The following is a 25,890-nucleotide window of genomic DNA, read 5'->3' on the forward strand; positions in this document are numbered from 1 at the left end:
CGAGTGCAGAGTGGGACAGGGCTCCCCCAGGCTGGGTGGCGGTGGAGGGGGCTTCCTGACGCTGCCTCCAGCCCCCACTCTCTCCAGAGGCTCTTGAAAGCGGTGGGGTGTTTTTTCAAGTTGCTGCAGCGAGATCTGTGGCAATACTTGTGTGGTTCCCAAGTCCATGAGGACTCTTGACCATCCGGACCATCTGAGAGTTTCTGCTGGTGTCTTGAGAGAAGAATCCTTCCAGCTGGGGTGGGGCGGGGCACTTGGGCTTGTGGTGGTCAGACAGGGTGGGGCTGGCAGAGGAGAAATCTCTTCCACCCTCAATTCTGAGTCCACTTAATGTGTCTCCTTCTAGATCTTTCTACAGAGTGATCACCTTGTCAAATTCCCTTTTGTCCCATTGATCAGGGGCAGACACAGCAAGGGTTTTTTTTGTTGTTGTTGTTTGTTTGTTTGTTTGTTTTCATTTTGTTTTAACCAGGGATATCTCAAAATACTCCCTTTGTTGTGTATTAGTTTCAAAGGACTCTGTTACAAACTGAGTGGCTTAAAGTAACAGAAATTGTCTCACAATTCTGGAGGCTGGAAGTCCAACATCAAGGTGTCAGCTGGGCCACATTCCCTCTGAAGTCTGTAGGGCAGTCCTTCCTTGCGTCTTCCAGCTTCTGGTGCTTTGCCAGCAGTCGCTTGGCTCACGGCTGCCTCACTCCACTTGCTGCCCAAGTCATCCCAGGTCGTCTCCGGGTGTGTGTCTATATTCCTATGGCTGGCTTTTTATAAAGACTCCAGTCGAACCAGATTAGGGGCCCACGCTGCTCCAGTAGGACCTCGTCTTAATTACATCTACAGCAACCCTCTTTCCAAATAGGGTCATGTTCCAAGGTCCTGGGGTGGGAGGAACACAATTCAATTGTAACATATTGCTGCTTTGCTCTCCCTAGTCAGAGAGGAACGTGGCTCCCACTTAGTGGTCCGTGCAATTTTTTAAAAATGTTTGTTGGGGCGCCTGGGAGGCTTGGTCGGTTAAGTGTCCGACTTCGGCTCAGGTCATGATCTCACGGCCCATGAGTTCGAGCCCCGCGTCGGGCTCTGTGCTGACAGCTCTGAGCCTGGAGCCTGTTTCAGATTCTGTCTCCCTCTCTCTCTGCCCCTCCCCTGTTCATGCTCTGTCTCTCTCTGTCTCAAAAATAAATAAACATTAAAAGAAAAATTTTTTTTTTAATGTTTGTTTATTTTTGAGATTGAGAGCACCAGAGGGGGAGGAGCAGAGAGAGAGGGAGACAGAGGATTTGAAGTGGGCTCCACACTGTCAGCAGCAACCCCGACTCGGGGCTCAAACTCACAAACCGTGAGATCATGACCTAAACTGAACTTGGACACACAACCGACTGAGCCACCTGGACGCCCCAGCAGTCCATTCAACTTTACAACTAGGAGTGTTGTACTGTGTGATGGGAATAGTGTATAATGGAGTAATGTCTCACATTTTTTACAATTTTAAAAAAGTGTTTATTTATTTTTGAGAGAGACAGAACATGAGCGAGGGAAGGGCAGAGAGAGAGAGAGGGAGACACAGAATATGAAGTAGGCTCCAGGCTTGAGCTGTCAGCACAGAGCCCGACACGGGGTTCGAACCCACGAACTACCGTGAGATCATGACCTGAGCCGAACTTGGACACTTAACCAACTGAGCCACCCAGGCGCCCCGAGGAGTGCCTCCCATTTGCACCTGGAAGGTGCTACCCTGTTATCCTTCCAAGATGGGCTGGGGGCGGACATTAGTCCTAGTCCTTCACGAGCCCTGGATGGCCGCGAGTCCCTGTCTAATCACCACACACTCAGATGCATAGGGTTTCCACCCCTACTCAGCCACAGGTTTCTCATTCCTCTATGCTTGCTTTAACCAGATGGGCAAACACGACGAAGCCTGGATGATCCTCAAGCAAGTGCATGACACCAACATGAGGGCGAAGGGGGCCCCCGAGAAGGTGTTCACGGTGAGTGTGTGGCATCTATGCCAACAAAGGGAGGGGACTGTCCTTTTTCACTATTTTGTCTTGCTAAAAATTAATTTTATTCTATTATTATATTAATTGGACAAAGGAAGTACACAATAAAACCCCTGACCTTCTATGGGGATAGGCATATGTACATATATTTACATCGACATATTTTTAAGAGTACTCATAAGCATTATCCTTTTTAAAACATGTTTATTTTTGAGAGACAGAGAGACAGAGAGAGAGAGAGAGAGAGAGAGAGAGAGAGCATGAGCAGGGGAGGGGCAGAGAGAGAGGGAGACACAGAATCCAAAGCAGACTCCAGGCTCTGAGCTGTCAGCACAGAGTTCAACGTGCGGCTCAAACCCACGAACCACGAGATCATGACCTGAGCTGAAGTCAGATGCTTAACCTACTGAGCCACCCAGGCACCCCACAGAATTATCCTTTTAATAAACATTAATGTTGGGAACATTAACACGGTTTCTCTGGACATGTCCGGGAATACTAGAAATTTATTTACCCTGTTTTGTTACTTTGTTCCTGTTAACATTGTTGCAGTGAACCTTCTCACCCTTGTGGTTGCTTCCCCTTCCAGTTCTGGGGTTGGTTTTCCAACTAGACTCCTAGAAATAAAATGACTGGCTCAAAAAGCACTAGGATTTTTATAGCTCTTGAGTTATCTTGCCAAATTACATTTCAGTCAGATTGTGCCAATCTAAGTGTTGCAAGCAACAGGAGAGCCGTTTCTCTTAGGCTGAATGTTGTTTCTTGCTGGTTTAATAAGTGAAGAACTTGTGAGCGTCAGTTTCCACGACGAAGATGTCCTGTTAGTTACCACGGTCTCTCCTCCCCTGGCCAAGGTCTGTGGCCGGTGAGGGAGGAATGGCTCGCTGAGGGTCTCTGAGCACCTGTTTGCATAACTTCCTTTCAGGCTGACTTCAAATCCATTTCCACAAGGAAGCCCTTCCCGGGGGTGCCTCCTCCAGCTCCGATTCCCTGCGTTCGCTTCTTTGGCCTCTGCCATCGATTCTGGACCGAACACTTGTCCTTGTTAACTGTTGCTTACAAGCCCCAAGGCTCAGGCAGGACCACGTGGTGGCTAAGAATCCACAACCCAGAGCAAGACAGTCTGGGTCCAAATCCCAGTTTTGATACTTTCTGGCTGTGTGGGCTTAGGCAAGGCACTCTCTCTGCCTCAGTTTCCTTCTTGGGAAAAAAACCCGATAATAATATCTGTAAATATGGTTTTGGTAAGGATTGAATAAATGACCTAAGCCAGTATCTATCTGCCTTGGAGTAGGGGCTACATAAGCGTTAATTATTATTCAAAAATGTTATGACCTGTTATTTTTCATAAACTAAACCAAGCAATAAATGGCTGCTGTTCAATGGCCTGTTTCTGTTGATTCCAATGCTCCTAAAAATATCTAAAATATGAGACCAGTGCTTTTATGACACATATTTATTAAGAAGCACGACTGACTAACAGAAACACTCAAAATGAAAGATGTTAAGGGCGTACATGGTTCTCCCAGGACCCCCACCCTTACCGCTGTCTGCAATGGGTTGTAATCCTGCAGGTGTGGACACTAGATGTTAGTGGGGCTCCCTGCCCACTGGGCGTGCTTGGCTCTGTCCTGCCCCCCCCATCCCCACCCATTCCACAGACTGTTCTCCAAGCTCCTGCTTATTCCTTAGAGACAGACACAAAGACATACATGTATAGACACACACACATTCAGACACACAGACACATGTATACAAACAAACACACAGACACAAAGACACATGCACACACACACAGACACAGACACACGTCATTGGTACCAGGCATTTGCGAGTTTAATAGCCTTCCTGACAATTTGAGGCACTTCCTCACAGAGCACACAGCCTTCTTCCCCTTCCCCCACTTTTCCTCCTGCCTTTTAGCCTTCTCTCTCTTTCCCCTGCCCTCCCTCTGGCTCATGCGCCACAGGTCACTGGTCTCTGTCATTCCCTGAGCCCTCAAGCAGTCTGTTGGTGTATTTACTCCAAGCAAACCCAGAACCCTCCTGAGAGGTGTCTTGACGGATGATTGCTCTCTGCCTCGTTTGTGCACCTGTCCCTGCCTTTCCCTGTAGCTGTAAACTCTTCCTGGCCTCCGTCTCACCCAGGTGGCCCTGCGGTATCTGACACACGGTGGCTTCCCTGACTGCTGCTTCTGGAAGGACCGCTTCTAAATCAACCGTGTGGGCTTGCCAGACCAGGAGTGGTTTTTAGGGAAGCAATCCCACATTCTCTCTTAACGTGTTCAACCTTAAGCAGCCTAATTTTGAGGAAGGAGGTCTCAGCCTGGAAATCAATAAACCGGAAGCCTCTGGTTTCCAAAGGCAAAAACTCAGCCTTTCCCTCGCGCCCTAGAGCCCCTCACCTTGGGAATGGACGTGTATCTCGAGGAAGAGTTCAGGCGGGGATCCCTGAGTGGGAGGTGGGTACTGTGACCCGTGGGCATTTTGTTGCTCCAGCCCACATGCTGGTCCACGAGTCTTTAGGCATCACCCCTGCTTTTAGCAGTTTTCTTCTAACAGGAAAGAGAATTTAAAAGGTTGTGGCCTCAGCATTCCCTGCTGACTTTGTAATCCTCTTAATTATGTAGAAGTGGGTGAGTGGATGGGCCAGGGGGAAAGAAAAGAAAGAACAAGCAGAAAGTGCTGACAGGTCAGAGAGCAGTGGCAGTCTGGAGTGAACTCCAGCCGGATGGGGTTAACTGCTTTGGTCCCAAGTGCTCCCCGCAGCTAATGAAGGCATGAGCAGGAGAGCGACAGATGCCGGGTCCTCGGGTCCTCGCTTTCGCCTTTGAGCTGCCGGGATTCAGGACACGCTACCCTAAAACATGGCACCTTGGCATATTGAGTGTCTTAAACTGAAGGAGTTTGGGAAAATGGCAGAGGCAGGAAGGTCACTCTGACCTCTCCCCACTCACCCTTCTTCCCTGGAACAGGTCGTTAATCTGCTGTGTGAAGTTACTGTCCCTGTACCAGGAGGAAAGAAGACATTCTTATCACCAGAGATGGGGGGGAGGGATCACGAGAAGGCTGTGTAAACAAACATTTGTTTGTAAATCAACGCTTTGGTCCCAGTTACTTCTTCACCATTTGCTACTCTTAGCCCAAACCCCTTTGTCTTGTCAATTCTTTACAAATTCCTTGGTTCCTGATCTAAAAGGAATAAAAGCTTTCTGCTCTGCTCACTTCTTCGTTCTCTTTGGAAGGCTCCCTGTACATGTTAAAATTCAATCGAACGTGTAGGTTTTTCTCCTGTTAATTTATCTTTGTCAGTTTAATTTTCACACCCAGCCTGGGATGCTAAGAGGGGTGAGGAGAACTTTCTGCTTCCCTACAAAGCCCTAGATTTCAGCCACCCCATTTACTGACTGCCTCCCAAGTTTCGGAACTGCCCCCTGGCAGGTGTCCCCAGTGAAATGTTCTGCACGGCTGGGGTGAACACAGGCCATGTCCTGATTTAGACCCAATCAAAGACAAGTATCCTAGTTAATTGTAAATTAGAGTAGTTTTGCTTGAAATTGTTAATACACTCAATCCCTAAATCCCTGGGGAATAGGGTGTTATTTTTTTCCCCCAGGAGCAACGAAAGGAAAAGATTGCATTTGAGTGTCCATCTTAATGCTTTGGAGTCCGATTTTTGATTGCTTCCTGATTTTGGTGTCAGCCTTCCCCTCTGACCTCTTTTGGCTGCAGCAAGGGCTCATGGTTTCCCTGCAGGTGTCTGATAACATGAAGCCCAGCTCCAGCCGAGAGTTCTGTTGCAGGACCTGTGTGTTCACCCTCCTGTGTCCCCAGGCAGAGAGATTGGCAATGGACACGCACCTGTGGATGGTTGGACACACCCAGGAGGCTCTCAGTGTGCTCATGTCCCTCCAATTTCAGGAAGATGCTTTTACCTGATTCTCCAAGAGGTGCCCGGCCCTCCCCCAAGTTTAAGAATTACTGCTTTTAGGGTTTAGAAAAGCATAGCTGTGCTGTCCTCGACCTAGTGCTCAGAGTTAATGAGTCCATTGTCCATATCCAGGGTCTGATTTTTCCCTGTGGACTTCCAGCCCTGTTTCCTCACGTGTCCTCACGTTCTCAGATGGCCGAAGAAAGCGATGGAGACACTCTTGTGACTAAAACCTTTATCCTTAGACAAGTTTGTTGGAGAGGGTGATGGAAACTCTGAATTTTTTTGAATGTTCTTCTGTTTTCCCCCTGAATATGTCTGCAAGCATGAACCTTGGCTCAAAAGACTTTGTGTGTTTGGGAATCTCCCCGACATGATGGTTGGTTCTAGAATTCAGTGGTTGCTTTAAACATGGGTTAACTAGACAGACACTGTGTTGGTGAGTCAGGATTGCTCACAGGGGCTACCTGGTGACATTGGACAAGTCAACACTTTGCAGGGTGCTTGAGGGGGAGCGCTGAGATATATAACCTTATCTCTACTCCGCATTTATTTGGTTTCTACCAGGAAAACCAGAGACAGCAAGGAGGACATGATTTCTTCCATTCTGCTGTGTTTTAAAAAAATATCTTCAGTAGTGGGGCACCTGGATGGCTCAATCAGTTAAGCCTCTGACTCTTTTTTTTTTAATTAAAAAATTTTTTTATTTATTAAAAAATTGTTTAATTTATTTTTGAGAGAGAAAGCACATTAGAAGGGAAGGGGCAGAGAGCCGGGGGAAGAGAGGATCTGAAGGGGGCTCTGTGCTGACAGCAGAGAGCCTGATGTGGGGCTCAAACTCAAAACCATGAGATTGTGACCTGGGCCACCCAGGTACCCCAAGCATCTGACTGTTTATTTTGGCTCAGATCATGATCTCACAGTTCGTGAGATTGAGCCCTGTATTAGGCTCTGCCCTAACAGTGCCTAGGATTCTCTCTCTGCCTCTCCTCTCTCTCTCTCGGTCTCAAAATAAATAAATAAACATTAAACAAATATCTTAAGTAGCAACACCTTCCCCAACACACACACACCATTGCTTACATGGGTCCTAGACTTCTGTGATGTTAATAGTTAATACCTATTAAGGATTGATTTGTGGATTTCAAGGTGGAGTCAACTCTAGTGTAGGCAAATCAGATACAGATGGGAATTCAGTGTAGAATGTCTGACGAATATAAATTTCTCAAAAGCATGATCTAATGAAAAGATGGGTTCATCTTGTCTGTGGTAGGACGTACCTGTCTGGGAAAGAGCCCTAAGAGAGGCCATGTCCATCTTTGGTTAAGATCACTGAACTAGAGGGGGGCGCCTGGGTGGCGCAGTCGGTTAAGCGTCCGACTTCAGCTCAGGTCACGATCTTGCGGTCCGTAAGTTCGAGCCCCGCGTCGGGCTCTGGGCTGATGGCTCAGAGCCTGGAGCCTGCTTCCGATTCTGTGTCTCCCTCTCTCTCTGCCCCTCCCCTGTTCATGCTCTGTCTCTCTCTGTCTCAAAAATAAATAAACGTTAAAAAAAAAAATTAAAAAAAAAAAAAAAAGATCACTGAACTAGAGGGTCATCAAAGGCTCCCGTAGCCCTTGATAACTTACGTAAAGTCAGTTACACTAAATGAAACATTGAAAAGTGTGACACAAAGCGGGGTTAAGATTGTCTCCATCGTCTTTGTTTTGCAGGTGTCCCACATCAAAACTCCCAAGCAAATGGATGAATTCATTGAGATCCAAAGTTCAACAGGAACTTGGTACCAGCGCTGGCTGGTCAGGTTCAAGACCACTTTCAAGCAGGTATGCCTGGGAACATGCAGGAGATGAGAGGGTGTAGGCAAGCTGTAACTTTGGTGGATGAAGGATAAAGACCCTGAATGCCCCCATCAACCCAAGGCAGTGTGATGGGAGGTAGTACCTTGGACGGGCATGTTTGGGACGTAGCTCATGCCAGCTTCTCACTCCCTGGGTGACTTGAACCACAAACTCTCTAAACCTTAGTGCTTTTCTTTGCTCTTCCTCCCCAAAGAAGAGATTTTGTACGCAGATGCAACATCTACTCTTAGTAAACATCCTTCTCTCTAGCATCTTCTTTTTTACATAATTCAGAGAAAGAAAGGAGTGTATGAAGTTGAAGATTCCTTGAAGTGTGTTGGAGATTTCTGAGAAAGTCTCTGTGTAGAGCAAGGCCATTTCTCTGGAGAAGTGACTTCTCCAGTCAAGTCGCTGTCGAGCACTGAGGCAGCCAATGACCTTCGTTTTGAACGGCTGTTAAATGTTGGGAATATCACCCATTCCCACAGGCAGGGAGCAGAACTCACTACTCAAGGTTATTCAGTGTCTCAGAATCCCAACTCAGTGTGCTTTTGATGACATGTGTGGAATATTGTCATGTTCCCAGGGAAGAGGCTCTAGGACTGTTATGTTGGAGGCTGAGGCCAGGCAGTGAGAAAAGAGGCTTTCTTTGTTATTTGAACAGCGTTGCTGCCTCTAGGAGACCGTGGTTCCCCATTCTCTTGGGTTCCTTGCGAATTTATCAGAACATCTTAGAAATGAGATCTTCCAGGTCACAAATCCCTTGCTTTAATAACTTTTCTCTGGATTACAGGTCTGGGATAATGCTATGTACTGCGTGATGGGACCCTACAGGATGAACACACTGATTCTGGCCGTGGTCTGGTTCACCATGGCTTTAAGGTAAATTCTGTCTTACTTAACCTCATTAATTTCCCTGTGCAGGTGCCTCATCTATAAACCGAAGATTACAATTAGTTCTAACACATAGAGTCTGGATGCTTTTGGCTGCAAGTAACAGGCAACCCATTCTAGTAGCTTCTACAACAAGGGCATGTCTTCTCCTTTGTAACAAGAATTCCATAGAGAGGCAGACTCTAGGTGGCATTTCAGCCTCAGGCTATAGTTCTCCTGGTGATGGCCAGATGCCTGACCTCTTCTTGGCATCCCATCAACAGTGGGGGTGGGGCGCCTGGGTGGCTCAGTCGGTTAAGCGTCCAACTTCGGCTCAGGTTGTGACCTCGGGGTTTGTGAGTCTGACCCCTGCGTCAGGCTCTGTGCTGACTGCTCAGCCTGGAGCCGGCTCTGGATTCTGTGTCTCCCATTCTCTCTACCCCTCCCCTGCTCATGCTTTGTATCTCTCTGTCTCAAAAATAAATAAACATTAACAAAATTAAAACAAAACAAAACAAACAAACAAAAACACCAATGGGAAAATGTTCCAAGGAGGAAGAGGCTGCCTCTCTCTGAGCTCCTCCTTTTATTTTCAATTTTTTTAAGTGTTTGTTTATTTTTGAGAGAGAGAGAGAGAGAGAGAGGGAGAGAGAGAGAGTGTGTGAGCAGGGGAGGGGCAGAGAGAGAAAGAGACACAGAATCTGAAGTGGGCTCCAGGCTCTGAGCTGGCAGCCCAATGTGGGGCTCGAACTCACGAACCGTGAGACCATGACCTGAGCTGAAGTCGGACGCTTAACCGACTGAGCCACCCACGCGCCCCCCGAGCTTCTCTTTTTAACAGCAAGGAATGCTTTCTCAGTAGCACACCCCCCTCCCCAGCAGCCTTTCTCTCTGCTTTATTAGCCAGATGTGTCACACACCTACCGCCTAACTAATCACTGGCAAAGGGGATGTGATTTACCAGGGATTTCAGACTAGTCAGGATTGGCCTCTGAGCTAAAGATACCATTGCTGCTGAAACAAAATCTAGCTTCTGTTCTTGAGGAACAAGCAGGGAACAAGGCCTGAGTAGGCGGCCATCAGTTGCACTGTGATTTTAAATAGATAAAACAGTGAAACATTGCAATAATGTCCCCCCCCAATAAGGAAAATCGAATGTAACAGGATTGGTGATTAGCTGGCTCCTCTCTTAACTGGTAGGTTCTCATCCCTGTCATTTCATGCCCCTCCAAATATAATGACCCTCTTTATGCCACTTCAGCCATTTACCGCATTGTGAGGCTATTTACTGTAGGTAGAAAGTGCTTGCAGTAGTTTCGGGCACTTAATAAGTGCTCAATAAATTGCTGTTATCAGCGAGAAACTTTCAATGAGATTTTAAACTTCCATTTGTGAAATTGCTTTGTTCACCGTCACTTGTACCCAAAGGAAATTAAAGGGGGTCTATTAGCTCTTTGACTCATGGAGGAACATGGCGAGACCTACTTTCTCTCCATACCTATTTATGGAGACCCGAATAGGTAAAGCTAGAAAGGAAACCAGACCCTATTCCCCCCCACTTCCTCTCTCTAAATGAGAAGGAAACATTTGAGAAGCTAAAGATAGTAAACACAAGGATTCAATTCTCTGATAGTTCTAAAATAGGTCTTATTTATATTTACTTACATCTGATTTAATTTTGTTGAATAGGCAATGCATTTCAAATGTTGAAACAACAGAGAGGTATAGACATAGTTTCTCATTCTTATTTCTTCTTCATTTCCTTATTTAAAGGAACACGCGTTCCACATCTGCTTTTCGCACTCAACAGTATATTCGATACATTTGTCATCCCAGTAAATGGAGATAGTCTTACCTCTTGCTTCACAATTTTAGATTCCTGTTTTTGCTCCTGCCTAACGGAGTTGGCCGAGACCTAAGATGTGGTGTTAAACAGTGGTGGGGATAATAGGTGTCCTGGTCTTGTTTCTGATGTTAGTGAGAGTGCCTTTACCATTTCCTTTTTGAACTGAGATGTGTATCTTCTTGTGTGTTAAGGAAGTGCCCGCCGGTTCCCAATCTATTGGTGTTTCTTTAAATCAGGAATGACATTTTTTAAAAAGTCTCATGGCTTTTCAGCATCTATGGAGATGGTTATGATTTTTTTCCTTAGATCTGTTTGTGTGATGAGTGATAATACTGAAGTTTCTAATCATGAACCATATTCATACATTTAAAATGAGCTTGATTTACCCCAGCCTAGGACTCTGATCATGAAAGCACAAAGCATGTTGCTGCTCGAATGTGCTGTCTTCTCTATTACAGCTACTATGGACTGACGGTTTGGTTCCCTGATATGATTCGGTATTTTCAAGACGTAGAATACAAGTCCAAAATGAAGGTGTTTGTCGGTGAGCACGTATACGATGCCACCATCAACTTCACGATGGAGAATCAGATTCACCGACGCGGGAAACTTATGAATGACAAGTAAGTGAGAGACCACGGACTCTCCCCGGATCAAGGTGATAGTCTGTGGGGACTGTTCTTGGCAGGGGGGCCACTGGAAAGAGAATTCAATATGGCAGGAGGATGAGCTCCGAGGCTATTGTAGTACCATGGCTTTACTCTGTTGCCAGAGATATAACGAGGCATCCTGGGGCTCTGTGTGGTGCTGGCCTCCAGTCATCCCTAATCTCCTGGCTAGAGGCTGATTCATCCAAGGATGGGGACGTTTGACTGAGGAGAGGCAATCAGACCACTTTTCCTGAGACCTCACACCTTTAATGGAGATGCCCACAGGGCTGTGGCCTCTTACCCATGCCTGCCTAGAGACAGGGCCCGCCCAGAGGGTTGAGATCCCTATGCCAAACCAATGTCTGGTTTTTGAGGTTTTTCTTTGAGTTTGGAAGTTCTCTAGAAGCGACTCCAGACGCTGATATGATGCTATCTTATATGATTCTTTCGTCTAATATTACCTCCGAGGGTGGGTCTGCATGGCTCACTGCCACAAAGAGGGGCAAAAGCAGTGCTGTCTTGCAAGAATCCACATCTTTGTGGGGCTGTCTCATCAATCCCTTTTACTTCTCTTCCCATTCCTGGGACCAGTGACATGGACCGTCCCCCGCACTGGGCTTTAAGAATGCCTCTTTGAGGCCGGTCTCTGCAGGCCCCCAGATGGGTCAGGACAGTACATTAAAGCTGACCCCAGACCACATGATTTACTCAGCTGAACGTTTACTCCTGTTTCCCTTCCTGGATTGCACTTTGCAGGCTCATCAAGCCAGGATGCATGGCGGCACCAGAAATACCCAGGTAGTTCAGTGTCAGTGATGTAAACTCCATATTTACCACCTCTGTACAAGGTTTGACACCAAGAATTCTGCCCTGCGGTGCATGGGGTCCCACGGTCCCTGTGCCCAGCTAAGCATCTGAGAGAAGTGGCCCTGGCCGTCAGTCAGCCACATTGGGAGAGGAGCCTGTGTCTGGGTGCAGTCCAGGGAGGATAGGAGGATGTCTGCTGCAGGCTAGCCCGGATTGCTCTGATAGGCTGCCCCTTAGCAAACATTCACTGCTCTTTAGGATGAGACAGAGAGTGTCAGATGAAAAGGGGAATATTATTTCTACAAATATGAGACCTTTGGGGAAGAAGGTTAGGACCAAGCATGAGTGGACAAGGAATTCAGACTTTCAGATGATGTGTTTAAAAAAAAAATTACTAATTTTTTTTCGAGAGAGAGAGAGGGAAGGAGAGAGAGGGGAGGGGTAGAGAGAGAGAAAATCTTGGTGCACCTGGGTGGCTCAGTCGGTTAGGTGTCCGACTCTTGGTTTCAGCTCAGGTCATAATCTCACAGTTTCGTGAGTTTGAGCCCCACGTCCGTCTCTGTGCTGCAATGCGGAGCCTGCTTGGGGTTCTCTCTCTGCCTTTCTCTCTGTCCCTCCCCCACTCTGTCTCTGTCTCTCTCAAAATAAATAAACTTAAAAAAGAAAAAAAAAAACCTTAAAAAAAGGAAAAGCTCAAACGGGCTCCATGCTCTGCTCAGAGCCCGCCATGGGGCTTGATCTCATGACCTTGGGATCGTGGCCTGAGCCCAAATCAGGAGGTGGCTGTTCAGCCTGATGGCCACCCAGGCACCCCATAGATGATGTTTGTTTAAATGTAGAAGTCCAGTCACAAACATCTACACACTTACTGCCCACGCGTGCACACGGCCTCTGTGCAGACACTTCAGTCACTGAAATCTGCTGAGAGTGGTCACTCCAGCGATGGCAGCTAGTGGGGATGGACGGCAGTTACCCCGGGATTTCTCACTCTCAGGGCTCTTTGCTGTTAAGTCAGGCGACTTTGTGCTGACGTTGCCAAGGAAGAAATGTTGCCCTTGCTTTATAAGAACTCTTTGTAAGTGTTGGAAACTAAGGGACATTACGGATGGCCAGATGTCACCCATGATGTGACACCATTCCCTGCACAGACCGAGTCAGTAAAAAAGACCTCATTTATGAAGTTTCCAATGTTCATTGATATTCTATTGTGATGTTAGTAGTAGTGACCATAGTATGACATGGCTAATGAGGCTTATAAGCATAACCATGACCGCTGACATTATGAAGCATTTCTGTGTGCTGGCAGCTGCCTTAAGCGCTTTATATAGACTATTGCATTTAATAGTTTATTTATTATTATTTTTTAATGTTTATTTTTGAGAGAGAGAGAGAGAGAGAGAGCAAGCATGAGCGGGGGAGGGGCAGAGAGAGAGGGAGACACAAAGAATCCCAAGCAGGCTCCAGGCTCTAAGCTGTCAGCACAGAGCCTGACGCAGGACTTGAACCCATGGACTGCAAGATCATGACCTGAGCCCAAGTCAGACACTTAACCGACTGAGCCACCCAGGTGCCCTAGACTATTACATTTAATCCTCACAAAAATGATGGAACCCTTCAGGAGGCAAGGAATATGCTTGGGGGTACAGAAACTCAGAGAGGCTGACTGGCTTGCCCAAATCACGCATCCAACGTAAATAGAACAGTCGGACTCCAATCCCAAACCCTTGGTTAACTCCAGATAGTGTCTCACTGGGAAACTCTCCATTCCCACAGAGGCCCTGTGTCACATGGTATCTTCTGCATTGAAAAGTTCATTGCAATGCCAGAGCCTCATGGTTTGCAACAGGCTGGTTTTAGAGTTCTTAGACTTAGGTACATAGAAAATGGGAACTTCTGATCCACTCAGTTCTTTTAAACTTTCTCAGCCTCTGGAAACTTGTGTCAAGCTTCTGGGTGGGAGTGAGGAGGAAGCCAGGGTTCATGAAAGCAGTGATCTCCAATGGACTCAGGACCCTAGGGGACCATACAGTTATTGCCAAGGGTCTGAGAATGCATAGGCATGCCAAGCATTGTCTGAGAATGGATGTAAACATTCCACATGCACAGATATGCTGCCATATTTCTACATTTCAAGAGCACGTGGCTATTTTTGTGTAATTAGTAAAATATAAATTCCTTCAAAAGTAGTGGTGAGTTCATTTTAACTTGACATTTATATGTTTTTTAACCAGTGGATCCTAGAAGTAGCCCGCTATCACGTGAAGCCCATATTTTTTACTCCCAGCAAATTGTTTGAATATAAAGGTTTTTTTTTTTAACTTGGAAGATTAGGAACGTTGAAACTGATCTAAGAAATGAAGGAACCTGGTTTCTTTTCTTGGATTTTGCTGCCACCTGCCGGTCGTATGGTAGAAGACCCCTCATCTTTGAAAACCCCAAGCCTCTTCTGCTGCTCTTTAGCTTGGGTGGGACACTTCTCCAATCCGCACTTTGCTGATTTTATCCACATTTTGCTAATTTAAAATTTAGATAGAAATTATTTACCTTATTGACTGCCACACATAGGGGAAACCCACAGGCTTTGTCAATAAAAGAGAACCTCTTGAAACCTGAACTTCATCCTCCTGAAAGACCATCTTTGGCACCAAGAAGAAACCAAAGTATACACAGATCAGTTTTGGCCAGTCCCCCAAGCACCATCTGCAACCTCCTGGTGCATCTAATGGGATCAGGGGGCTCTGAGTTCTCACACCGCTTTTGTTGTAGAACTCATGAGTTTTTGGAAAGTGCAAGAAAGGCAAGAGAAAAAGTTTGTATTCTAAACCCTGAGCCAAAATGTCAGGCCAGGCTTCTCGTACTGTTAATTGAAAGGAGGATAGCGTTTTGCCCCAGAGCATGTGTAAAGTAATTAATTAATTAACTTACCCTTTCCACTTGGGAAGGAATTTCTGCTTGGCGGGTCTCCTTTCTGGGAGGGTTAGGGGAAGGAGATTATACAAGACAATCAGCCAGGGGAAAAAATAGGAGAAAAGCTGTCAGACTCAACACCCAAAAAGCAAATAATCCAGTGAAGAAATGGGTGGAAGACACGAACAGACATTTTTCCAAAGAAGACATCCAGATGGCTAACAGACACATGAAAAGATGCTCAACATCACTCATCATCAGAGAAATACAAATCAAAGCCACAATGAGATACCATCTAATGAATTCTAATGGAAGGTCAGGGGGTTGATCTCTGAAATAAGGCAGCTAGTGTAGCAGAAAAGAGAAGGTTGGTTTCATGCATCACACTGAGGTGTAACCCACACTGTTCAAAGCTCCTTGTAGTGAGGCATGCATAAGAAATTTCTTCAGCTGCAGGGGTCTGTTTCAGGGCAGTGAAGGTCCGTGAACCTCCAAAGGCTGGGAAATGTGTAAATGCACCTTCTAGCTTCTGGGTCTGAGGAAGTAGCTTAAGGGACTAGGTTCCAAGTCTATACGCATCAGAGACTAGCCAAACCCTCTCTGACCTGTGTAAGCCTCCAATTCCGTATCTGAGCACCATAATGTTGAGATATAAAACATACATCATGGTTCAGAGTTGATAAAATTGCTCAGTAAAATTTTGTAATTTAATGTAGGCCCTGCCTAGTTCTTTGTGGAGACCCTTCCAGGATATTTTATAACTTAATTGGCTTCTGAAAATGGGTTTGCTTTCTCCCCATCAAACATTTACACAGGTTATTGCAAATAAATAGAGATCCTATTGATTCTGGGGTGTTTATCTGGTATCTAACTAAGCTCTTTTATTAGTCCTAACAGTTTCCCTTTGCTATTGTTATATGATCTCATCATTTGCAAATAACAATTGTTCTGTCTCCTTTCTTTTTAATTTCATTGTGAAATACATCAAATATGTGGAGAATGGAGAATAATGCCAACAACCCTATTCAGAGCACCTAACATTATAAAATCATAAACTAGGCTATATTTACTCCAGATTTTAAAATAGATTAAATATTACTCACTCTGTGTCACTTGGTGCGATCCTTCCCTCTCCCAAAGCATGATGATCACCATTGCTTTTTAAAAAAATTTTTTAAATGTTTATTTATTTCTAGAGAGAGAGAGCACAAGCAGGGGAGGGGCAGGGAGAGAGGGAGACACAGAATCCAAAGCAGGCTCCAGGCTCTGAGCTGTCAGCACAGAGCCCGATGAGAGGCTTAAACCCACGAACTGCGAGATCATGACCTGACCTGAAGTTGGATGCTCAACTGACTAAGCCACCCAGGTGCCCCACGATCACCATTGTTAATAAATTTGGTGTTTTATATTCATGAGTGTTTTTATATTTTTCCCATGTGTTTATATATCTACAAACATTGTACAGTATTCTTTTGTGTGGTTTAAAGTTTAGATAGGAGCGCCTGGGTGGCGCAGTCAGTTAAGCGTCCGGCTTCAGCCAGGTCACGATCTCGCGGTCCGTGAGTTCGAGCCCCGCGTCAGGCTCTGGGCTGATGGCTCAGAGCCTGGAGCCTGTTTCCGATTCTATGTTTCCCTCTCTCTGCCCCTCCCCTGTTCATGCTCTGTCTCTCTCTGTCCCAAAAATAAATAAACGTTGAAAAAAAAAATTAAAAAAAATAATAAAAAGATAAAGTTTGGATAAATATCATACTATGTTATAAATGTAAATGTATAATTATACTATAAATTTCACAACTTGTTTTTTTGTATAAATTAGGGTCGTGAAGATTCTTTGAATTGGTTAATATAGCTACATAACTCAGTTTCATTAATTTAAATCCCATTATGTAAGCATTCCATAATGTAGTTGTGTTTTATTTATTTGTTTATTTACTTTTTTTTGAGAAAGAGCACTCACACATGTGCACATGTGAGCAGGGGAGGGGCAGACGGAGAGAGAGAATCTTAAGTAGGTTCCACAGCCAGCATGGACACAGGGCTCAATCCTACGACCCTGGGATCAGGACCTGAGCCAAAATCAAGAGTCAGACACTCAACTGACTGAGCCACCCAGGCACCCCTTTGTCTCTTCTTCTTTTGATGGACATTTAAATCATTCGCAGTTTTTGACTATATGTGTTCTTGTGAAAGACATTTCTAGCTTATATACCTAGAGGTGGAATCGCTGGATGGAAGGATGTGAACACCTTCAGCCTCAGTGCCACACTGGTCTCCACGAGGCTTGTACAAAGTACACTTCCCACTGAGCAGGATGAGTGCACCTGTTTCTCTACAACTGGGCTCACTCTCGGTTTGTGGGATTGAGGAGGGTGATGTGGTCTCTCTCTGTCATTTAATTGGCATTTTCTAGTCCTGATGAGTTTGAGTATCTTTTCCTGTATTTCTTGGCTCTTCAGGTTTCTTCTTCTGCACCTGTTCATGGGCTCCGTTTATTTCATTCATTGGATAATGATTTTCATATTAATTTGCATGATATCTGAGTCCCTTCAAGCTGCCATAGCAAAATACCACAGACTGGGTGGCTTATAAAGAACAGAATTTTATTTCTCCCACTTCTGGAGGCTGGAAGTTCAAGGGGAAGGCACAGGCAGATTCTGTGTCTGGTGGGGGTCCTCTTCCTGGTTCCTAGATGGCTGTCTGCTTGCTGTGTGCTCATAAGGAGAAACACAGGAGGGAGCTTCCTGGGGCCCCTTTTACAAAGGCACTAATCCCCTTCATGACTCTCATGACCTAATTCCTCCCAGAGGCCCTACCTCTTAATACCATCACATTGAGGATTAGGTTTCAACATACAGATTTTGGGGGGACCCACACACTCAGTCTACAGCTCATGAGTTCTTCACATTTATTTGTAAAAACCAATTGTCAACTGTATGTTTGAAATTTTTCTGTGTTTTTAAAAAAATAAGTCTATTTTATTTATTATCGAACAGTTTTAGTTTCACAGAAAAATTGCAACGATAGTGCAGAGTTTCCATATACCCAACCCCTTGTTTGTTCTGTTATAATATCTTATATTACCATGGCACACGGGTTACGATTAATAAAGCAATATCAGTATGTTATCAGTAAAGTCCATGCTTTCCTGGGATTTCCTTTTACCCACTGTTCTCTGTCTGCTCCAGGATCCATCCAGGACACTACATCCCAGTTAGTGGTCAGTCATGCCTCCTTGGGTTCCTCTTGGCTGTGACATTTTGCGATTTGCTTTTTAACTTTTGCGTAAACAGTCCTTTCTTGGGCAGAGATTTTGTATTCTACCACCAGGTTTGCCACTTACCTTTAAGATTTGTGCCTTTTGGCTCTAATTTAAGAAATCCTTCCTGTGGGAAGTCCTAAAGTCATTTTCTGTTTGTTTCTCTAAGTTTGAAAGCTTCTTTTCACACTCCAGCCCTTAATTTGCCTGGAGGTGGTCTCCATCTATCAGAGAAATCATTTGATTTTTCTCCCATAGGAATAACCAGTTGTTTCTACATTTATGAAATTGCCCATCTCTCACCTGTTGCTCTGTAGTAACACTTCTGTCTTAGGTGACTGTTCCGTATATATGTAACTGTATTTCTCGGCTTTCCGTTTGGGTCCATGGTTCTAATTTAGCTCTTCCTTTACCACGCTGACGTTATTGCCGGAACTTCATTGTTTTGCTGTGTTTCCAGGTTCTTCCACCTCGTTCTTAACATTTTCCTTGGCTGATTTTGCCCCTGTGCTGTTCCAGATGAGTTTTAGGATCAAGTTCTAAAATTCCATTAACAACAGCTGGTTGGCATTTTGATTGGAGTGACATAGAAGGTCTAGATTCATCGGGGGACATCTTTACAAAGTAGAATCTTCCAGTCATTGAATACTGCATTTCTGTTTACTTAGTCATTGTTTTATGCCCTTCAATATTGGTTTAAAATATTCTCTATAAAGATCTCACGGGGCATGTGGGTGGCTCAGTCGGTTAAGTGCTGACTTCAGCTCAGGTCATGATCTCGTGGTTTGTGAGTTCGAGTCCGCATCGAGCTCTCTGCTGTCAGTGCAGAGCCTGCTTTGCATCCTCTGTCTCCCTTTCTCTGTGCTCCTCCTGCTCTCTCTCTCTCTCAAAAATAAATAAACATTACAAAAAATCTCGTATGTATTTTGTGAGGCTTATTACTGATGCTTTATTGTTCCTGCTGCTATTGTGAGTGGGACCTTTACCCTCTCTTTTTCTCCTCCTCCTCCCTCTTCTCTCCTCCTTCTCTTCTCTTGCCCCTTCTTCACCTTTTTCCTTTATACATGATTTTTTTTTTTTATCACATTGACACAACTCTATTCATTTTGATAACTTCTTGGTAGATTTGCTTGGTTCTTGTATGTGGCAAACACATTGACAAAAATTAATGATAATTATGGGGCACCTGGGTGGCTCAGTCGGTTAAGCGGCCGACTTCAGCTCAGGTCACGATCTCACACTCCGTGAGTTCGAGCCCTGCGTCGGGCTCTGTGCTGACCGCTCAGAGCCTGGAGCCTGTTTCAGATTCTGTGTCTCCCTCTCTCTGACCCTCCCCCATTCATGCTCTGTCTCCCTCTGTCTCAAAAATAAATAAACATTAAAAAAAAATTAAAAAAAAATTAATGATAGTTTTATCTCTTCCTTTCTTCTCCCTATAATTATGTTCTCTTTTTGTTGTGTTGTGCTCAGTGATGGATAGGAGCAGGACTAATGGGTATCTTGACATCAGTGGGTGCTTTTGGTATCTCATCCTTAAATATGATATCTGCTGTATGTTTTGAATCTTAGCCTTTAGAAAGTTAAGAAAAATCTCTGCTGTTTTGATTATGCCGAGCTTCTTTTTTGTCAAAAAAGTATATTGAGTCTGTCAAATGTTTTTCTGCATCTACTATGATAATTATAAGGTTTTCTCCTTGGACCTACTCATATGATACGTTAAAATAATAGTTTTTCTGGTTTTCAACCACACTTGATTCCTGGGATGTGTATTACTAATTCATTGTTAACTTGTTTCATGGCAATAGATTGACAAATTTTATTTGCTAAAGTACTATTTAGGATTTTTAAACCTGTTCATAAGATGGTATATATTTTCCTTATACTTTTCCATTTGCCTTTGGTATCAAGTTTATTACCACCCCCCCCCCCACACACACACACTTTTTCTTCTAAAACAAATTGCGTAAGGTAGTGGTAGTCGATTCCTTGAGGGTTTGGTAAAGATAGCCTCTCTAACCATATCAGCTTGCCATTAATTGACGTAACAGATTTTGATTAACAATTCATTTTTAAATGGCATTAATATTTTCAGATATGCTCATTTTTCTTTTGGAAAATTATTTCTTTTAAGCTTTAATTATATTGTCACAAAGTTCTTCACAACATTGTCTTATGATATATACATTTTTATTAGATTTGTAACAATAAAATCTTCCTTTTTACTACTAATACTACCCATTTGCGCTTTTAGTCTGTTTTTACAATCAGTCTTACTGGAGTTTTGCATATTTTGTATTTAAATAATAATATTTTTTCTCATATTTCTTTCTTTATGTCTTAGTTTCTTTTTCGTATTTCTTGATATTTTTTAAAAAGTGAGTGAATTTAATTAGGAACATTTCACTCCAATTTTGCTTCAGCAGCATCAACTTCTTACATCTATTTTATATTTTCCCATAATATTTACTCTTCATCTCAAAATTATTTAGAAGTGTATTTAGAAGTGTCAAAACATAATTTATATATATTTATGTTTTGGCCAGATAATGCAATCTGTATGCCATAGGGCTTTCTTTTCTTAAAGTTCTGTTGTGAGGTGCATACACATTTGTATTGGTTTCGTCTTATTGGTGAATTGATGCCTTTATCATTATGTAATATACCCCTTATTCCCTGATAATATTCCTTGCTCTAAGTTTACTTTATCTGATATTATCTGAATCTCCAGGATTCTTCTGATTGGTATTTACTGTTTCCATTTTTTTCTTTCATTATGTTTTTGGAGTTGAGTACGTTCCTTATAGATAGCATATAGTCCCACTTTTTCTATCATATTGTTAGCTGTTTTCTTTATTCTCTTTTTTTTTTTTTACTGTTTCCTGCTCTGTTTTATATTATTTTCATAATTCTGTTTTACCTTCACTACTAGCTTATTATTTATTCCTCTTTTTAAAAAATTGAGTGGTTGCCTTGAGCTTACAATATATATCTTTCATTAATCACTATCTTCAAATAATATATTAACTTCACACGTCATGTGAGAGCTTTTCAATAGAACACTGTCATTTTCTGTCATGTTTTATGCTACTGTCATGCAGTTTACTTTTTCATATGTTAGGGCGCACAATATTTTGTGAGAGAGAGGGAGAGAGAGACGGAGGGAGAGAATGAGAACATGTGAACTGGGGAGCATACAGGGAGAGGGAGAGAGAGAGAGAGAGAGAGAGAGACCATGTGATTGGGGGAGGGGCAGAGAGAGAGGGGGAGAGAGAATCTTAAGCAAGCTCCAGCTGTCAGCACAGAGTCCAGCGTGGGGCTCAGTCTTATGAACTGTGAGCTCATGACCTGAACCACGATCAAGAGTTGGGAGCTGAACCGATGGGAGTCACCCAGGTGCCCCCCTATATGCTACTTTTGTCATTCCATTTAAGATTTTATTCCCAAATGCTATACACATGCTAGGATCTTTGTAAAAGAGACAGGATGAGTTCTTGTGATTTCAGCACTTGGTTGGCCTTGAGTGTGAAAGAAGTGGAAGCAAGGAGATTGGGTTTACTGGCAGATTCACTGAGGCATAAGTATGTGTTTTTAGAGACTATTTGGTTGACATTGGCCCCAGTATTTCCTTCCATAAATATCTTCCTATTCTCCGTGAAAGCATATTTTCATGATGTGGAGAAGTAAGATGACCATATCCTAGGCCATATCTTTTATTTCCTCTCAGGCAACACACAGTTAAGGCCCTTCTCATTTATAGAACCATATGGAGCTGGGAAGAAACACCTCCTCCCTACCCCTGTTTTAAAGATTTTTAAATGCAAGCTTAGACAGGAAAAAAGACTTGCCCGAGACCTCTTGGTGATTAAGCTCTGAAAGTTGGGACCCTACTCTTCATTTTCCGGAGAATGGTATCAGAGGTGGGGAAAAAGCCTGATGACTACATTTGGGGAATTTGGGAAGTTCTATAGAGAGTTCAGGCGGCATTTTCAGTTTCCTCCATTCTTTAAGCAAACTAGGTCCAAGCATATATTTTCTGAAGCCAACGATTCCCTTGTTTACACTCTGCTTTACATCAGATTAGGACCTGACATGAGATAATGTGTGAGAGACTAGAATTCCAGTTCCTTTCTTGACCATTCTGTTTCATTTTACTGTACCTGGAAGGCTTATGATATAATAGGATATATGTGCAGAAGCTTTGGAGAACTGTGCCCATTGTTTATATTCTCCCTGAAATATTCTCCCTGAAAAGTGCCCCCTTTGAAATATCTTATGACATACCTCTATCTTGATGATTATCACACTAAATTTTAATGATTAGTTTCCTTGTTTATCTCTTTAATTAGACTGAGTTTCTTGAGGATGCCATCAGGTAAAACACGTGACTAAATTGATACAATTTTGGGCACAGTTTAGATCCTTTGGTAGACTAACCATTGACATAAAGTGTTTGTAGTAATAATTCTGCCATGGACTCTGGATTGCCAACGGATCCTGTTTTCTTACAGGACAAGTTCCATAAGATCCTTGCGCAAACTTTCCTTTCAGCCTTTTAACTCTCCTTTATGAAGAATCTTGGACCAGTTCAGTATATAAATTAGAGATAGGGGATGATTTATATAAAGACTCATAAAATATGCCATGGCCCTTTCTCCTTTTATCTCTTTCTTTATAACTTTGGCTTTTTATAACTCACTTGGAGATACATTTTAAGGTCTGCTTGCGTCAGGCCCATTATGATTTATGGCTCTGCTCCCTCACCCACCCTCGCCAGAACATTAAAATATATCTGAAGGCCACATCAGCAGCCTATTACTATATTAAAGAGAAGGATATATTAAGAAAGGCAAAGACCTGAGACAGGCTCCAGGAATAGCTTTCCTGAGTAAACATATCCAGCATACGAATCACATTAATTTTGAAATCAAAGGCATCTTCCTGTAACAAAAGGCTTACCGATTCATTTCTCCGTGGAAACCTGAAGAGTTCAGTGATAGCCTTTGGAGGCCCCTGTTTAAAAGTCTGTAGCACATCTGACCCTATGAAACATTGTACAAAGTAATTTGGCCTCTGCCTCTGGTGATTCTGGTTCAAGTGGTCTAGGCATATAGGAGACAGCATCTTTCACAGCAGTCTTCTGTTGTGTTCTGTTGCAAGAGGTCCGGGGACCTCTCTTTGAGAAGCTCACGCTCAGGCCTTCTTACTGGGTGGGGGTCGTTTTGCAGAAGCTAGCGACAGGTGAATCTAGATTAGGGCTGTTAGCAAAATACAATATAGCGTGAAGGAAAAGGGGAACTGGTCATCATACGTGGTCATGGACTGAATTATGTGGTGGCCCTGAAGGGGAACAATGAGTCTCAGCAGCCTGTGCTACCTCTGTCACTGTGATTCCCACTGTATTGTGTGTTGTCTGTTTGCTTGGCTTGTTCTCCAATTAGACTTGAAGGCAGGGACCATGTCTTTCCTCTCTGTATTCGTAGCACCTAATACCATGCTAAGTTAAGTTTTGCTGGAGACTGAGTGTATAAATACATGAATAGACAAATGAATGAATGGGTTGTAATTCTCCACAAATCACATCCAAGGCTTCTAGCTTACAGGTTTGACTGAGCTTGGGAAAGGCCCAGCAGAGGAAGAAGTTAGTTCATGTATGTCAGTCCACGTTTTTGAATGTAAGATTGTTTTTTCCTAGTAAGGAGTTGGACTAGAGCAATACTTCCAAATGTGGCTGCATCTCAGAGTCACGTAGATGCTTCCCCCTTATTAGTTGTTTCATTTTTAAGTGACAAGTGTGTATATGTGTGGTATAAAGGAAGGATTGACATTATCTCATTCCTGACCCCCATTGCACCTCCCTAGGGCCAACCACACCTACCAGTTTCTTGTGCAACTTTTTGGATATATTCTATGCGTCAGAGGTGATGTACCATATCTTTTCTTATGGGAATGCTCACATGCTAGAGACACTATATTGCACTTGATTTTTTTTTTCAGTTAACAATATACCTTGAAGATTATTCCATATTAAGACATACAGACCTACCTAATAACTGCCACATGTGATTCCACTGTGTGCTATCTATCTGTTTATCTGTCTACCTACCTACCTACATACCCATCATCCTTCTAGTAATCAATTCTTATAAGAAATGTTATGGGGCTCCTGGGTGGTTCAGTCCGTGAAGCGTCCGACTGCAGCTCAGGTCATGATCTCACAGTTTGTGGGTTTGAGCCCCGCATCAAGCTCTGTGCTGACAGCTCAGAGCCTGGAGCCTGCTTCAGATTCTGTGTCTCCCTCTCTGCCCCTTCCCTGCTCATGCTCCGTGTCTCAAAAGTAAATAAATGTTAAAAACAATTAAAAAAAAAAAAAGAAATGTTGCAGGGTGGCTGGGTGGCTCAGTCGCTTAAGCGTCTGACTGTTAATTTTGGCTGAGGTCATGATCTCATGGTTGTGAGACTGAGCCCCAAGTTGGGTTCCACAATGAGCATGCAGCCTGATTAAGAGTTTCTCTCTCCCTCTGCCCCTCCCCCGACTCATGCTCATGTTCTCTCTTTCTCTCTCTCTCTCTCTCTCAAAAAGAAAAAAAAAAGAGATGTTGCAATGAGCATCAGTGAATGCTTCTCTTTGAATGTATGAGCAGGTATAGGTAGGATAAATTATTTCTCTTTCTTTCTTTCTTTCTTTCTCTCATTTTAATTTATTGTCAAGTTAGTTAACATATAGTGTATACAGTGTGCTCTTGGTTTTGGGGGTAGATTCCAGTGATTCATCACCTAAATACAACACCCAGTGCTCATCCCAACAAGTGCCCTCCTCAATGCCCATCACCCATTTTCCCCTCACCCCTGCCCACCCCCCCATCAACCCTCAGTTTGTTCTCTGCATTCAAGAGTCTCTTATGGTATTATGCCAAGTGAAATAAGTCAGTCAGGGAAAGACAGATACCATATGTTTTCACCCATATGTGGAACTTGAGAAACTTAATGGAGGGCCATTGAGGGAAGGGAAGGGGAAAAACTAGTTTCAAACGGAGAGGGAGGCAAACCGTAGGATAAATTCTTCAAGGCGGGATTTCTAGGTCAAAGCGATTACACACTTACAATTTTGCAAAACTGCTCCCCAAGGAGGCTACGCCAATTATATTCTACCAACCGTGTGAATGAGAGTGCCTGTCCCTCCAGATCTTGGTTGGGGAAATCTTTAAAATGAAGACGCTCAGTTCCTCCCAAATCTATTGCTTCCAAACCTACTAAGACCAGCTGAGGGAACTGCATGTGCTTAAAGCTCCGCTTAGAGTGACATTTTATCAATGTTTTCATTTCACACTATCCCACATGTCAATGAGTCTGATGCATAATGTCCGTGACCGTATTGGGAATCACCAGGTGCTGTAGAAGATCCTGTATCTACTGGGTGTAGGCACCAGCTTCCTCACTCCTGCTGCCCTCCTGCCTTTATAAACTCCAGCTAAGGAACAGGGACTAGTATAGGTCAAAAATAATGTTTTAGTCCTTTTTAAAAAAAGTTCTAAATGTTTCTTTATTTAGAATAACATTAGTCAAGTAAAAAAAAAAACCTACCAGGACAAATCAGGAGAAGGGAGAGGGAGAGACCGTAGTAAAAAGGAAAAGCTTTATATTATTTTAGTACATTTAAAGGCATTTTTTTTCTTACTTTCTGAACATAGGGCCAGCATTTTCATTTGACTCTGGACCCCACAAATTATGTAACCAGCCATTGTTAACAAGCCTTCCAATGATTCTGATATACGGGCAGGATTGA

At 43.6% G+C, this 25,890-nt stretch overlaps 1 protein-coding gene across 4 annotated transcripts in view; it reads left to right on the forward strand.

Annotated features, from left to right (window-relative positions):
• The window catches only part of SV2B (synaptic vesicle glycoprotein 2B), a 210,023-nt gene that overhangs the window by 168,993 nt on the left and 15,140 nt on the right, over window positions 1-25,890 (forward strand). For all 4 annotated transcript variants that reach the window (XM_040493740.1, XM_040493737.1, XM_040493738.1 and 1 more), the window contains exons 6-9: window positions 1,899-1,988; window positions 7,643-7,753; window positions 8,562-8,650; window positions 10,946-11,110. In XM_040493740.1, the coding sequence (XP_040349674.1) occupies window positions 1,899-1,988; window positions 7,643-7,753; window positions 8,562-8,650; window positions 10,946-11,110 (455 nt within the window). The remainder of the gene's footprint in view (window positions 1-1,898; window positions 1,989-7,642; window positions 7,754-8,561; window positions 8,651-10,945; window positions 11,111-25,890) is intronic.

This window comes from Herpailurus yagouaroundi, unplaced genomic scaffold (genome assembly GCF_014898765.1).
Source record: "Herpailurus yagouaroundi ecotype Mexico unplaced genomic scaffold, PumYag 185, whole genome shotgun sequence".
NCBI classification, from domain to species: Eukaryota; Metazoa; Chordata; class Mammalia; order Carnivora; family Felidae; genus Herpailurus; species Herpailurus yagouaroundi.